The sequence below is a fragment of the Pezoporus occidentalis genome, unplaced genomic scaffold, assembly GCF_034315485.1.
Source record: "Pezoporus occidentalis ecotype Australia unplaced genomic scaffold, CSIRO_AGI_Poc_V1 ctg32, whole genome shotgun sequence".
Taxonomy (NCBI): Eukaryota; Metazoa; Chordata; class Aves; order Psittaciformes; family Psittacidae; genus Pezoporus; species Pezoporus occidentalis.
Genome location: NW_026915158.1, coordinates 423,833 through 438,333, shown reverse-complemented (window position 1 = coordinate 438,333; position 14,501 = coordinate 423,833). Strand labels below are relative to the sequence as shown.

General features: G+C 44.0%; 1 protein-coding gene across 4 annotated transcripts in view; it reads right to left on the bottom strand.

Moving 5' to 3' along the window:
- AFF3 (ALF transcription elongation factor 3) overlaps positions 1 to 14,501 on the bottom strand; it is a 321,011-nt gene that overhangs the window by 64,789 nt on the left and 241,721 nt on the right. For 3 of the 4 annotated variants that reach the window (XM_062628534.1, XM_062628536.1, XM_062628538.1), the window contains one exon: positions 12,131 to 12,171. In XM_062628534.1, the coding sequence (XP_062484518.1) occupies positions 12,131 to 12,171 (41 nt within the window). The remainder of the gene's footprint in view (positions 1 to 12,130; positions 12,172 to 14,501) is intronic. The other variant, XM_062628535.1, reaches the window with a different exon arrangement.

Sequence of the window (14,501 nt, the reverse complement as noted above, 5' to 3'; positions counted from 1 at the left end):
TAAAGAAAGGCCACAGTCTCATTTGGTCCTGTGAACATTGGCAATATGTTATGGGGACAATATACAGGCTTGAAAGGGAAAAACCGCAGCAATGTCCCCATGCCCTGGAGGTTTTGTCTGGTGCAATGCTGTTTAACCAGAGCACTGTGAGGTTTCAAATGGCCATATGAGATTTATAGTAGGTCACGACCAGATCTCTTTTCAGGGCAAAGTTTGAAAAGTCCATTTGTCTCAAAATTTAAAAAAAGAGTCTGGTAATTCTCCGAGGTTTTTCCTCTTCCTCCAGGCAACTATTTCTGCCTGGCCAGAGTTCCTAAACCTTCCCCAAGAGCCCTTTTAATGTGGGAAATATTGTCTTAGTGTCTGCTATCAAAGGAATAATACTGAAGATACAAATATTTACAAACCCACTCTCACTCCCCATGGTTGGTATCAAGCTTATTAAGTTGTAGAAAAAGGGACATCGTGACCTTAAAAGAAGTGGCTTCAGGAAATCAGTATTTGAGGGCATTATTAGCAGGGAAGAGTGATGGTTACCGCTGGGAACTGAATGGGGAAGACTCAAGGTGCAGCCAGAAATGCCCCATGTCTGGCTGTGAGGCCAGCAGCTGAGGGGCAGCCCTGGCTGGGTGGGTGGCATTGGTGGCCCCCCACTGCTGCCCAGCTGGGATACGTCCCACCACTTGTTGGCAAAAGGCATATACTGATGCGGCTGCTAAACCAGACAATGTGCTGGCCCCCTGCCACCCCTCTTTCTCCTGCACAGCAGCAAGAGTGGCTGGTCCCTTCCAACGATGGGGGCCACACCAACATTTCAGCAGTGGTTGGTGCTGGGGTAGCTTCTGCCAGGCTTCGATTATGAAACTGCATGGCAGAGCGGCTTCCAGTGGGGCTTGCCTCCTGCTGCATGGCCCTGAGATGGGGCAGCTGGAGGAGGCTGGTGGGAGATGGGGGTCCTGGGAACGGCTCCTGGCACTCCAGTAGGCTCAGGGTGGTTTTGAAGCATGGGGAAAAGGCAGATTGGTCAGGCAAGACATGAAGGTTCTATGAGGTGAAGCCAGAGAGCCAACAGAGGCTCTGGGACAAGGCTCCCCTGGAAAACTTGGAGAGCCAAAATCATGTAGCTCTGAGGCTGAGTGGGGGTAGATGCCTGTGATAGAGTTTCTGTTTTCCACTTTTCTCTCTAAATGGGCTGTAGGAAGAAAGAAAACGAAGATGGGAATGGGAAGCAAAGTCCATAGAGCTGTTGGGAATCAGGCTTTAGCTTCCCCTCACCAATGCCAGCACCACTAGCAGCCTGGGTATGAAACAACACAGACCTCCCCTGGTATGTGTGACGCCAGGGCCAGAGCAGATCCTTGCAAAAGCATATTAGTGTCTTAAGGGGTGACTGCAAAGGAAGAAATATACTTGGCAGGCCTCTATGGCTTTTCTGGGATGACTTTTATCTGTTGTGTAATTCAGAATCATGGGATTCTTTAACCCTGCTTCCCCATTCTTCTATTTGACAAACTCATTTGTTCATTTAGAGCAGTTATGCTTGATTGTGCCAGTGAATAATAAGTAAGAACTACTTGTGAATTATTTGGCTGTTAGATTTCCACAGAGAAAGGTCTATTCTCTTCTGTGTGAAGAAGCCCCCCAGTATGAAGAAAAGTTTTGCACCTGAGACAGGAATGAAAAAGACCTTTAAAATCTTTATAGCAATCTAATACAGAAGACACACTGGTATTCAAAGTATATTTCATTAGGTATAAACTGCCTACCTTTAAAATAAATGATTTTCTTTATTTTGCTAAAATGCCAGAAGATTGCAGACTATATTAAAGATAGCATGTGTCACATTTAAATCACACCCCATGGAAAAATACCTAATTTGATTTAAGTAATTTCTATTTATTTCTGCCTTTTAAAGTTATGTCATTTTCAGGTTATAAAAATGTAATATCTGAACTTAGACTCTTTACACCTAATTTGAATCCAGACCTAATTTTTCATCTAAGTTAAAAACACATGAGAGCACACAGTCATAATATGATCTCGCCCCTCTCTCACAGCAAAAAGGGCAGCTTACTATAAACAGAGTTCTTGAGAAGGAAGGTCTCCCATTCTGGGGAGGATTTTGAAATTTCACATCATTCCAGTTTAGAACAAAGCTCTCAAATTCTGAATTTTCTCAGGAAACCAGAACCCCAAAAGGAAGCGATAATAATGAAAAATAAAGCAGAAAGCTTTTGTTCTGATAAGTTGTAGAGAAAGTGTCGCCAGACAGACCTCCTGAAAATGCTGACTGAGCGAAAAACCTCACAACTTTGGAAAATGAACCATTTGAGATTTTGGAGACTTTGGAGACATCAAAAAAACTCCAATAGTTCAGGAGCCCGAGCACCTTCCTTGCAGTCCTACTCATCAGGTTGTCAGCCAGGGGGTCAAGGGAGCTGGGAGATAGGCTGAGTTGAAGTGGAGCCATAACTGAATCCTGGTGTCTGTATAGTGAGTCTTTCCCTTCAAAATAATTCACTTGTGCAACGTTTGGAAGCAGAAATAGGTAGTGATGTGATTTTTAAAAGCTGCAAATATTTCCAAAGTGTTGAGGTCAAATCCACAGCACTTGAAAACTGGGATAATGCCACCAAAATCAGTGAAGAATTGTTGCTAGTGTGCACTATGAGAGCCATTGATGACCCACAAAGAGAACTACTGTGGGACTCAGACTGTTAAAAACAATTATACAATTTAAGGTTTCATTTCATGCAGAAAAACATCTCTCAATGAAGCTAAACCAGAACCTTGCCATTTTTCTATTTGCTTTTCAGATTTACCATGAAAAAATGCTCCCTGCTGCCACAAACTGCTTGGGTAAACCAGAAGGTTTGCATGCAAAGCCAGTTTGTCAGCATTGGCTGAAAAATGTATAAACATACCTCCTCCTCCTGATGTCTGCATGAAAGAGTTTTCACATGCATGGAAGAAGGATTCCTCTTTAACCAGCTCAAGACCTACAGCTAGATATAACATTCCTTGCTAACCAAAAACTCCCAAAAATTTTAATTTGGCTTCTGGGTGTATTAGGAATGCAGGTTCAAGTCCCTACTTTGGAAGCCCTGCAGGGCATAGAAATTGTCCAAATGTGTATCTAGATTTCAGTGCACTGCACAGAAAGAAAGGAGGTTTTGTTTGGTTTTTTGTTTGTTTGTTTGTTTGTTTGCTTTACAGGAAGAAGGAAAAAAACAACTCCTTGGAGGGGATGAGACTTTTGCAACCCCTAGGATCACCAGGATTCTGGCAGTAAGACTGATGGTGGTCTGTAATGGGACTCTGGAAGACTATCCCCTTCACAGACCTTTCAATAGGAATTTGGTTACAAGTACAGGTCCTCAGGAGACTTAGAAACAAACTCATGGGTAGCCATAAGATGACCTGCATGTATCAACACACACTGGTTCTTTCTTATAAGGAAGATGACAGCATTGCCAAAGGAGTCTGGGAGGAGACAAAAATAGTTTTGTGAATCTGATCCTTTTCTCAGAAAGTTCTGGGTGTGAGTCCTTCCCAAGGTTTCCTTAGCCAGCGACATCTCTAGAGGTACTACCAAACATGCCTAAAACCTTTCAGTTGTGATATTTTTCGAGGTAAAGTGTCTGTATGAGATTTGGTGGATCACACCAGGCTATAGGACCCTACTGGACTGATGCTGTACCTTCACACTAGCATATGTGAAATAGCTAAGTGGGAAGCTGCTCTTCCACCCTAAGAGCCCTGTCAGATTTCACAAATGTTCCAGTTTTTACTCTGGGAGGAAACCCAGGCTGTTCAAAGATCACACATTTTCTTTCACTGAGATGGGAGTAACCTAGAACAGTGTGAACCCTTCCTCAGTGGCAGAATAAATAAATCCAACTCTTCTCCAAGAGGAGTGGAAAAGATAAAAATTTTCTTGCAACCTACATAAAAATTGAGGCAGCTGTGAAAAAAAGGAGACATCTGGATGGGACTGCATGGGTGAGCAAAATATCTAAGATCATGACAATGTGATCTCCTTGCAGGAGCATCTCAGGCTTGATTCAGCCATGCATTAATCCCCACGGGGAAATTGCAGGGCACCTCTTTCTTTGTACACACTCACCCTTTTTTTGGTACCTGCAAAGCAGCCGGCCACAGTTCTGCTTCTGTGTAGTGTCCTCTTCACCCCTCAAAGGGCCAGACAAGAAACAGACTGCGTGCTGTCCCCACTGGGGGCTCACTAAAATGCTGTACTGAGGAGTCCGTTGCCCACCATGGGTGCAAGCACAGCTCTTTCATGAGACTGGCCTTCTGCAGAAGATGCCTGCTCTCCCCTGAGCAAACCAGGACTGCCCTTACCTTTATTGCTATCAGGGTCAGAACAAAACCAAGTGCAAGGAGAAAACACTCTTGAAACTAAAATTAAGAAATATAGAGGGCAGAAGGCAGACGGCCTTACCAGTGACAAAAGCAAACCCAGAAACTCAGCTGTGTTTTCTAAACCACCTTTGCAAGAAGGCAGGCAAAAACAACTGGGGTGAGCATGTCATCCACATCTGGCTGATGCCAGAAAACCCTGTTGTGCCTGGCTGATTACTGAGCCATTAAAGCTTGGAGGGGGGATCTCCTTCCATCTGCTGCATGGGCTACTGCCTCATTGAAAGGGAACTGAAAATTCTCCTTTCTGTTGCTGCACCCGCTCTGGAGACTCCCCGAGCTACAGCTACAACATGATTCACAAACACATAAGGGTCAAAAGTCCCAACCTAACACCATGTAACTGGAGCAGGCTGAGGTGCTGCTGCTTGCTATGAATTTTCAGCTTTCTTTAAAATAAGGTGATAATGAAAGTGTGGTGTTTTGCGGGATCCCTGGTTTCCTGCTATTGGTGCTGGGTAAACCTGAGCTCTCTTTCATCAGGCTGCCAGGAAATAGATACAAACGTATTTATAACATTTATTTTTTGAAGCATAGTGCTAAAAATAGCACAATACATCATTCATAGTATAGGTCTCCCTATTCTCTTATCCCACTGATGAAGTAAGAAAAGCGTGATGTTATCAACTAGCTGTCCTCCAACTTCTTCCAATAAAGCAGGTTTTAGCTCCTGGAGTTGCTATTCAGGTTAAAATTCCCTGTCTTACAACAAACATGTTCATTGCCTAGGGGCACTGTCATTGCCCAAAGGGAGCAGAATGTTCAAGTCTTACTGAAATATCACAAGTAATATAAATGATAAGGAAAACAGAATTCATTGACAAATTCACTGCCCATAGCTATGTACTCATGATATATGGGAGTGGCGTTCAAAGCATCAATTCAACAATACTTTAAGTCAGTCCTCTGACCCATGCTGATGAAGATGGACAGACACGTTAAACAAGATTATGCCTCCAAGGATCATAAAAACGTAGAAGTTTCCCAGCTGCAAACTGATTTTTCAAAGACAATCACCTGCACAATTTAACCGGATGGCCATTTATGCCTTCCAGGTTTCATATAGTTAATGTTTGTTTCCTCTTGGATTTTTGCTTTTTCTCCCGAACTCGCACTTTCCCCACCTCCCCTCAGATACACACGTTAAAAAACACTCTCACACTTCTTGTCCTACGTGATTTATTCTTGAGAAATTAAATTACATTTTTATAAGCCTGTGTTACCACAAATGATAGCTGAAGATTTGCTGAAAAAATTAATTCCTGATCTGTTGCCGTGAAGCGTCCTCACTAGCACTGTACTGACTCTGTCTTTCAAAACCAGATGGAAGCAGTCCAACGGTATGATTAACTTCTTAGTCCCTGCAATTTCCTATTGCTCTACTTGCCCTAGATTTCAGGATTGACCTCCTGCTTCACTGCAAAATGCACAGTTGCTCAGTTTGATGAATCACATGAATACTTTTTTGATCACAGTTATCTACTATTTACTACATACCCGGTGAGGTTAATCATATGCTGAGGCACTTCATATGCTGCACACATATACACTCTTCTTCCCAATAGCACTTTGCATATTCTTCATGCTTCCAGCCAGCAATGGGACCTGTTTTCTCCTTACAAATATATGAAAGACCACAGACCTGCACCTTGTCTCTTTTCTCCTCCACATTAATTCTGCAATTATCCACACACTGATTCTTAAAAGACCTAGCAAGCCAAAGAAGATACATGAGAAATTACCAGTCGGACCTCTCTTTTAGCAGATAGATATTTTTCAAAATGCAAATGTTTCTGGGAACTAGAATTGATCACCTCCCCACAGATATCTTTGGGGAGCAATTGAGAACACATGGGGTTGCCCATAGTGAGGTGGGAAATATTTGGCTGGCACTTCCTTGAAGAAAAAATATATGATGTTTTCTTTTACTTTCGCTAAACACCAAAGGAATTTTGGTATTTAGTATCACTAGCTAGGGCTCAAAATTGTTACAATTCCAAGGGACAGCTCTGCTCCATCTCCCCACTCTGCATTGAACACATCCAAATCATGTCTCCAGTGCTATGGCAGAACAATTCTAAACAAACAGTAGCAACAGCCAAGGTACAGGAAAACATCCAAGAGCAAACAAAGGAGAGCTACAGATCTTGCTCACAAATTAAATAAAGGGAAATGAAGTCCCAGTTTTACAGAGATGTATATTCCTTTTCTCTCCAAGTCTTCTACACAGCTCTTCGTTTTGCTAATTCACAACAGTCTCCAGTAATGGAAATAGTATCCTATATACAATATGTATCATTACTCTTCCTCCTTCAAGTTCTGTAACTAGGAGGGCTGAGAAACTAGACCATTTCCAGCAGCAGTACCACGTGGGAAGGCTGCAACTGTGGGACACCAGCATTTCCCAACTGCAAAGATTTCATGTAAGGTGCAATTGATAAATCCATATCCCCTGTTGGAGGTATTCTCTTTTTCCTCTCAGAGATAATCCAGGAAGTTTAAGCAATGCGCTAGCACTGTGAGAGCCATGTGTTTGTGTCTGTGGAAGGGAACACCGTGTGTGTATACTCTTCTCCAGCCAGCCTTTTGACTCCTGTGGATACCGTGATCTCAGTTCCGTCATTCTCTGCTGGGACCCAGATCAGCTGTGCCAAGCCAAGGCTTCCCCTCGGCTGTCACTGATTACACAGACCTGTCACATGAAGCCTTTCCAGCCAGCCAGCCAGCTGAGTCACTCTGCTGATAAGCTGACCATGTAGCTTCTCATGTGGAGGACTCTCACGGTGTAAAAGGCGATGTTATCGAAAAGATCAGTCCAACACAAACATAAGTGTGTGAGTGACAGAAAGCACACCAGTATTTTTGCTAGCTGCCACTGTACTATTTACTTACTTTAGGGTATCACAAGTTTAACGGCTTCACTTAATCACAGCTGAAGCAGATACTTGAGAACCAGAAATCTTTGGCTCTGTCTACTGAAAGTTTTAAGGCTGCTTGGACAGCTGCCTTCCCTGCTTTAAGTGATCTATTAAAAGTCTAAATTGCCTCTTATTGTTGTGTTAATACTTTACAGTCAGTCCCTCCTCAGGCCTCCTAACTCAAATGGTGTATCTCAATGTGACTTTGTCTGAAGGAGAAAAGCCATGCTACAGATCCCATTGGACTAAACATTGATCCTGTGCCTTATCACAATATCAGGGAAAGACACTGGATTGTCCTAGGCCAACCTTTTCTGTTTAATTTTCCTTGCAGCTCAGTGCTAAGTACGGGCATGCATCCATGAGGAGTGGTGCAGCACCTCCTCCGCTTGCAAACATCTCTCTCCCCACAGATGTGGGGTTCCACTGCTTCTCATGAGCTGCCACTCAGCTCCACAATCCTATCACCACTTCAGTGGACAAGGAGAAAATCCCTTTGCCCTTTAGGATCTTGAGTGCAACTGGCCAGTTCCATGAGGGTAAAACAGCTCATGCCTGGCACAGCCTGTATTTTGACGTCCTAACAGTTATCAGTCATGCATGGACAAGGCTTGGTTACATGACAATGCAAAGTACTACCCCTTCTTCCCAACAGGAAGGTGGACAGAAGCTCAGACAGGCTGTGTAGCTCACTAACCATCACAAACAGAGCTTGTCTACACTGCTGTTGTGGTTTAAGCCCAGACAGTAACTCAGAACCACGCAGGTGTTCTTTCACTGAACCCCTAGAGGGATGTGGAGGAGAATCAAAAGAATGTAACTCCCATGGGTTGAGATAAGAACAGTCCAGTAACTAAGGTATAACACAAATCACTGCTGCTGCCACCAATAGGAATAATGATATGGGAAATAACGAGGGAAGAGAATACAACCGCTCACCACCCGCTGACTGAGACCCAGCCCAGCCCAAGCAGTGATCTAGCCCTTCCAGGTAACTGACCCCAGTTCTACATCCTGGGCACGACGTGCTGTGGTATGGAATACCTCTTTGGCTAGTTTGGGTCAGGTGTCCTGTCTCTGCTTTGTTCCAGCTTCTTGGGCCCCTCCTCAACAGCAGAGCATGAGAGACTGAAAAGTCCTTGATTGGGACAAGCACTACCTATCAACAACTAAAAACATCAGGAGTGTTATCAGCATTGTTCTCAGACTAAAGTAAAAAACACAGCAGTGCGCCAGCTACTAAGAAAGAGAAAAATGACTGTTACAGCTGAACCCAGGACAACTGCCAAGTGGATGTTAGTGTTGAGACGCCTTCTCTACCGACAGCACAAGGTGGTAAATCAAACAGCTTTATCATAGCCTGAACTTAAAGTTCAGGTCTGGATGACATGTATATATTCCCCAGGTGGTGAGGGTAAGCTAGTGAATTGAAGTCTTTACAGGACTCATCAGCTGGGATGAGCAGGCTTGCCAGCACAGCTGCATGGCTGTGGGGCTGAGTAGGTTCAGCTCTGCCCCTGCCCTACATGCCTGCACTGAGGTTCATACGGACAGAGCTTAGCATGGTCTGCCTGCATCCTCCAGCGTAAGTACACAGAAAGGAGACTAGATCACAATAGTGAATTAAGCTTGTTTCTTAAGTACCACCCAAGCACTGCAGTGAATGAGCTATCTTTCCCCCATTACAATGAGAGAGGAAATTCAGTGGTGGTACAATGCTTTCCTCTAAATGGTCAAAACTCTTCAGCAGACCCACTTGGCCTACACTACAGCACAGAGAAATAAAAGCAGCTAGGGGAATAAAAGTGCCTTAGGACCACTGTAAATCTTTATTTCATGGAAAATCTTATCTTGCACATGAATATGTGCTGCAAGTAAATTTAATGTGTGGATTAAGTACTGTGCGGTCTCCCTCATGGTGGGCTTTTCAGCCTAAAAAGAACAAAAGAATAATAATGAGTGTTGTGTTTGGGTATGATTGCAAACAGCTGTAATTTACAGCTGGACATTCTCCATTGCAAATGTATCCAGCAAGCAAATGCTTCTGGGTTAGTGGAACAGACTGCAAAAAAATAGCTTTTTTAGCCTTAAGGTCAGAGTTCTGGGACCATGGGAGTCAATAGTAAAATCTATTTAGCTCAGTGGGATTAAGCAGGTTTAAGACCTGACTTAACCACACCGCTTACTGCTAAATAACAACAGAACACACTGAATATTTTAGTTATAGACATTTTTCTTCATTTGAAAGCTATTCAGGCAGCGGCTGTGAGAGTCAATTGAAGGTATGCTAGCACTATACCATTAAGGTATATGAGTTAAGTTCTTGCTCTTCTTTGTCCTAGAAACTGTGCAATCTGTACATCTAGACCACTTTGCTGAAGAGCACAATAAAATTAAAACCAAAAGCTGGGCTGTACAAACACCGAGGGTTTTTCATGAGAGAATGAAAAGCTAATGGGGCCAGTGCATCTTTCCTGACAAAATAGCCAGTGCATGTGCAGAGCAACCTGTCTTCTGGAAGCAAAAAAGCTGTTTCAGTCAAGCTTCTGGGTCACTAATCTTTGTGTTTGCACATAAATCTGCTGGGGGTTACTGTGTCATTCTGAAAACAAGACTGAGTGCAATACACTAAAGAAATCAATGGCTACATGTTTAAAACCTTTTCTTTTTTTTCCCCTCTCCCTCCTTCAGTTTAGCTAACTTACCTTTTTAACAGAATCTGAAAGCAAAAATTGTGACAGAAACTGCTGGAAAATATTGGGAAAAAAAAAAGACGACAAAATTACTGGAGCTTTATTTAAGCTGACACCTCCCTTTGTGCTGGGAAGTGCTGGTGTGTGACTGGGGAGCTCTTAGTTGCTACCGGGACACAAGTAATGAGCAGCAATATCACAGGCATCCTCACTTTAGCCAAGACTAGACAGAAGCTGCCATCACAGTGTGGGTTTTTGGACCCCTGCCCTCCCGTTTGCTCGCTGCAGCAAGGTTAGAGGAGGCAACCCTGCAGGGTGCACCCGCAGCCATCCCAACACCCCTCCAGAGGGTGCCCTGGCAGCCAAAGGGAGGTTTGCAGAGCAGGTGAGAAAGCTGCAGTCCCCACGCCTGCTTTCAGGGGCACGGAGGGGAACACATGGTCATAAATAATGAATCTGAAGTCTGATGGGCAACATTTAAGCCCCGAGGATGGGAGCAGCCTGCACCCAGCTCCTTCACCAGCTCTGATGAGTTAGGGAGCATCTATCCATCACTGCCCCTTTTCTTTTCTAGGGGAGACAGAGCACTGCAGGCTTTGGGGCTCATTAACTACCTCCAGGGGCACTTCTGAAGGAATGTTCCTCATTCAGCCCCAGGGAAGTATGCTGAGAAAAAACACCCCACATTTGGTCACGGTATTGTCCCCACCAAGTGCAAAAGCTGCTTTGCCTCCGGGGGGCAAACTCATACACCTCCAGGGAGAGGGGCGTAATGATGACTCTGGCACCTCTTTCATTTTGCTTTCGTCCTAGCATATACTTGTGTGCCCTACAACCGTGCCAGCGATTTCACCCACCTCCCATACATTTCACTCGGGAATTTTATTCCTTAAGGGGGGGGAGAAAATTCTAAATAAAACAGTGTTTGTAAACTTAAGGGGGGAGAAAGGTCGATAATTTTGGCGGTCTTAGCTTCCAAGCAGAGAGAAATGTTATTCATCCATGCACAACATATAATTCAGCCTAAGTGACAGGCTCTGCTCTGGAGAAATCCTGGCCTGAGCTGGCTTCCAGAGTCAATTACTGCTTATTCCCAGGGAGGCGGGGGGCGGGGGGCCAGACGGAGCAGAGGGGGCTGCCAACAAGGCATGGGGAAATTTACTCTGTGTCAGCCTGCATGACACAGTACCTCATTTGTGGATAAATGTAAATCTGCTAGTCCTTTTTCACAGGCACTAAAATGTACAGTCTCTCCTCCCCCTTCCCCCACCCCACCCCCCACCCCCTCACCCCGTGCCCAAAACTGGAAAAGAAATCAGGACCGTCTTAGAAAGCTACCTTATATTTCAATCAATCCTCTTTCATAAAAGTCATTTAAGGTAAATACCTGTGCAGACCTACGGGCCCAACCATAACATTTACTATGGCCCAAATCCTGAATTCCTCACTCGGGCAAGCTTCCCAATGAAGTTAATGGATTTTTGCTTGAAAAAGAGCTGAGTAAAACCTGAACACTGTCTAAGGATTTGGTCCCCTGCTTATCTGCCTGGAGCACTGCTGCAGTTCTAGAAAAAGTGAAGAAAAATGAATTAAATTCCTCCAAAACACCAATCCCTCAAAACTTAGGGGTAAAAAAGGGATTGTTTTTGTGCATAAAACGTACAGAGAATCTCATCAAAAAAAGAGTAATTCCCAGGGAAAGGATTTAGAAAAAGTCAAAAGAGAACATCTCAGAATAAATGAAGTACTTATTGCTGAAAAATGAGCTCAGATATATCTCAGCAAACTCTAAAGCTCAGAATTTACTGCATCATTCATGCCCTCTCCAGTAAGTTTCTTATCTCTCGTTTGGTATCACAACAAGGGATTCTGCATACTCTGTATGAAATACAACAAGACTGTGATTTTTTGCAGTAATAAACTCTACACATGCATGACAAATCCAAGCATGCAAAATGTTTAACATCCCAGTTCACAGATACTTTGGGGACAAAATCCGATTATGAGTTATATGCCACAATAAATAGGGCTCAACGTTTCATAAAGCAATTTATAGTTCATAAAAATGACAAAATGTACCTGTCAGATAGAACGCGGAGAGCAGATCTCTGTGCTGCCTGCTGGAAGAAAGGGCAGAGATGTTTATTTTATATTCTGACTTGAAAATTACGAGCACAATCAACACTTTAAAAAATGCGTTACACACATTTTTGTCATGTGTCCAAAATGTTAAAGTACGAGCAAAGTAGCAGGGAGTCTATAGTCAAATGGACATTCCAGCCTACTAAATGTAAGAGCACTTTGTTAAGTACACAGTAAACTAGAAGACTGTCAAAGCACCGCACGGTATTTGAGGTCTCGACTACTCTATTTAGACGAGTTTTTCTGCGGGTCCCTGAAAACTCGGCAGGGTTTGTTTCCCTGCCTTCCCGTCTCCCCGCTTCCGCACTCCCACTCCCTCTCCTTTACCATTAGTCTCCTCCCATTCTTCCACAGAAACAAACATCACATATTTTGGTTCCTTTTGCGATGAAGCCTGTAGCTATAATTACGAATTTTGCAAAGCTTGCCAGAGCTGCTGCAGACATTTCATGAGCTCTGCCATGTTACTCTGCTGGCAACTTTTGACTACACAGTACAGCATTGACCTGTTGCTGGTTTGCTCCTCAGGTTTTGCCTAGTACAACTCTTTGGATGGGGTGGGGAAGCATGGTGCTTGTTCTTGTATTAACCAGCAGGTCTGGGAATAGAAATTGTAGCCTCTCAAGTTTAATAGGGTTCCCAAGCCTATCCCTGAGCTGGTTTGCCACTTTATGATTATTATTCTTTCCCCTCCTTCAATCACTTCAAGCGGTGTGATTCATGGCTTCAGCACAGTAACCAGCTGCTAAGCAAAGATGAAATACATAATGGCTTGAAAGTCTATTTTAAAGCCTCCATTTCACTTGAAGCTGCCCAGAGCATCCCCTTCCTAGCTGTGTCTGTCCAGGCTGTGCCTCACCTGGCACAGAAGTGACAAAGATAAGCAGTACAGAAAGTCAAGGAAGGGGCAGAGAATTAAACATTAGTTTTGTCTTTGCAGTTTCCAGTAAATAATGTTTTGAAACCATTCTCCCTGGCTTCTCAGGCTGCTGAGGTCTGTATCCCTATTCCCGAACAAGCCGCATGGCTTGCAGGCATCCTGCTCAGCACTAGAGACCATGGAGGTAACCCTTCTGGCTAGTCAAAACGCTGGTGACAGGTTGTAAAGAAAAGCTTGCTAAAAGCTGACTTGTGGTTGTAGTTATGAAGCATTTTGCAGAAACGTGTGAAAAGATCCCCTGAGTGGATCTCTGTAGATCTGACAGGAGTGAAGGAATGGGAAGAGTTTCTACTTGAAGCAGGAACTTTCTGGAATAACTTGTGCCTCCTGAGTTCCCTGGGAAGAAGTAATTTGCCATGTATCAGACACCAAATTGTTAGAAGACAAGGTGGCACAGCTTGCAGGAGGGGTTTACCTTATTGGTGACTTTTACAGCAGGCAGAGAACCTGTTGGAAGCGCTGGGAAAGTCCCAGCAGCTCAGTAAGGGTATGCCCACGGCACAGACATGATGGTTTTAGTGTCAGAAGAATAATATTTGGAGTCTGGTATTTTTTACTTTCTTCAGTAGGTCATCCTGTTTGCATGGTCTTTGGATAAAACACCATCCATGTTACTCAGGCTACTGGTACAGGGCAGGATTTATTGGGAGCAGCCATTCTTCAGTCCAATGGGCTGGCACCATTTTTACACTCTCCTCTGCAAGGAGGAGAGCTCATTATGACAATTTCATCCCACAGAGACCCAAACCTTAGGTTTAAGAATGTCTTATGGCTTAAATGTCTTCTTTAATGCCCTGGGCCACTGTAAGTTCATATCCTCCCTGCCTAATCACCCTCACTAGCAGGAAGCTGTTTCCATTTTGAGTTTCAAGCTGCTTAGCTTCATTGGTGAGGCTTGTGCTGTGTTAAGCCTTTGCCTGCAAAACTCCAGAGCCTCCTCTCACTATGAGAGCCCTTTTACATGGCCAAGTTGTTTAGACACCATTCAGGTCATCTCACCTTTTCTCCTGCCAGGATCTAGGGCTAGTCTTTCACTCACAATCAGCCACTACGTGGCAGTGCTGTTAAAGTCACTTCTAGTATTTCCCACTCTTGGCTCAGGCCACCACAAGTGTTCATGTGGTTGTTCAATGCAACAGGTTGGAAAACTGATCCACCTGAAAAATAACACCTTTCCTTCTTTTTTATTTATTTTCCATTTTCTTTTCCTTCCTTCCTTTCCTTCCTTTCCTTCCTTTCCTTCCTTCCTTCCTCCCTTCCTCCCTCCCACCCTCCCTTCCTTCCTCCCTCCCTCTCTCTTTTTCTCTCTTTCCCCCTCTCTCTCTTTCTCTCTTTCCCCCCAGGTAATTTGTAACCTGGATCCCTCTT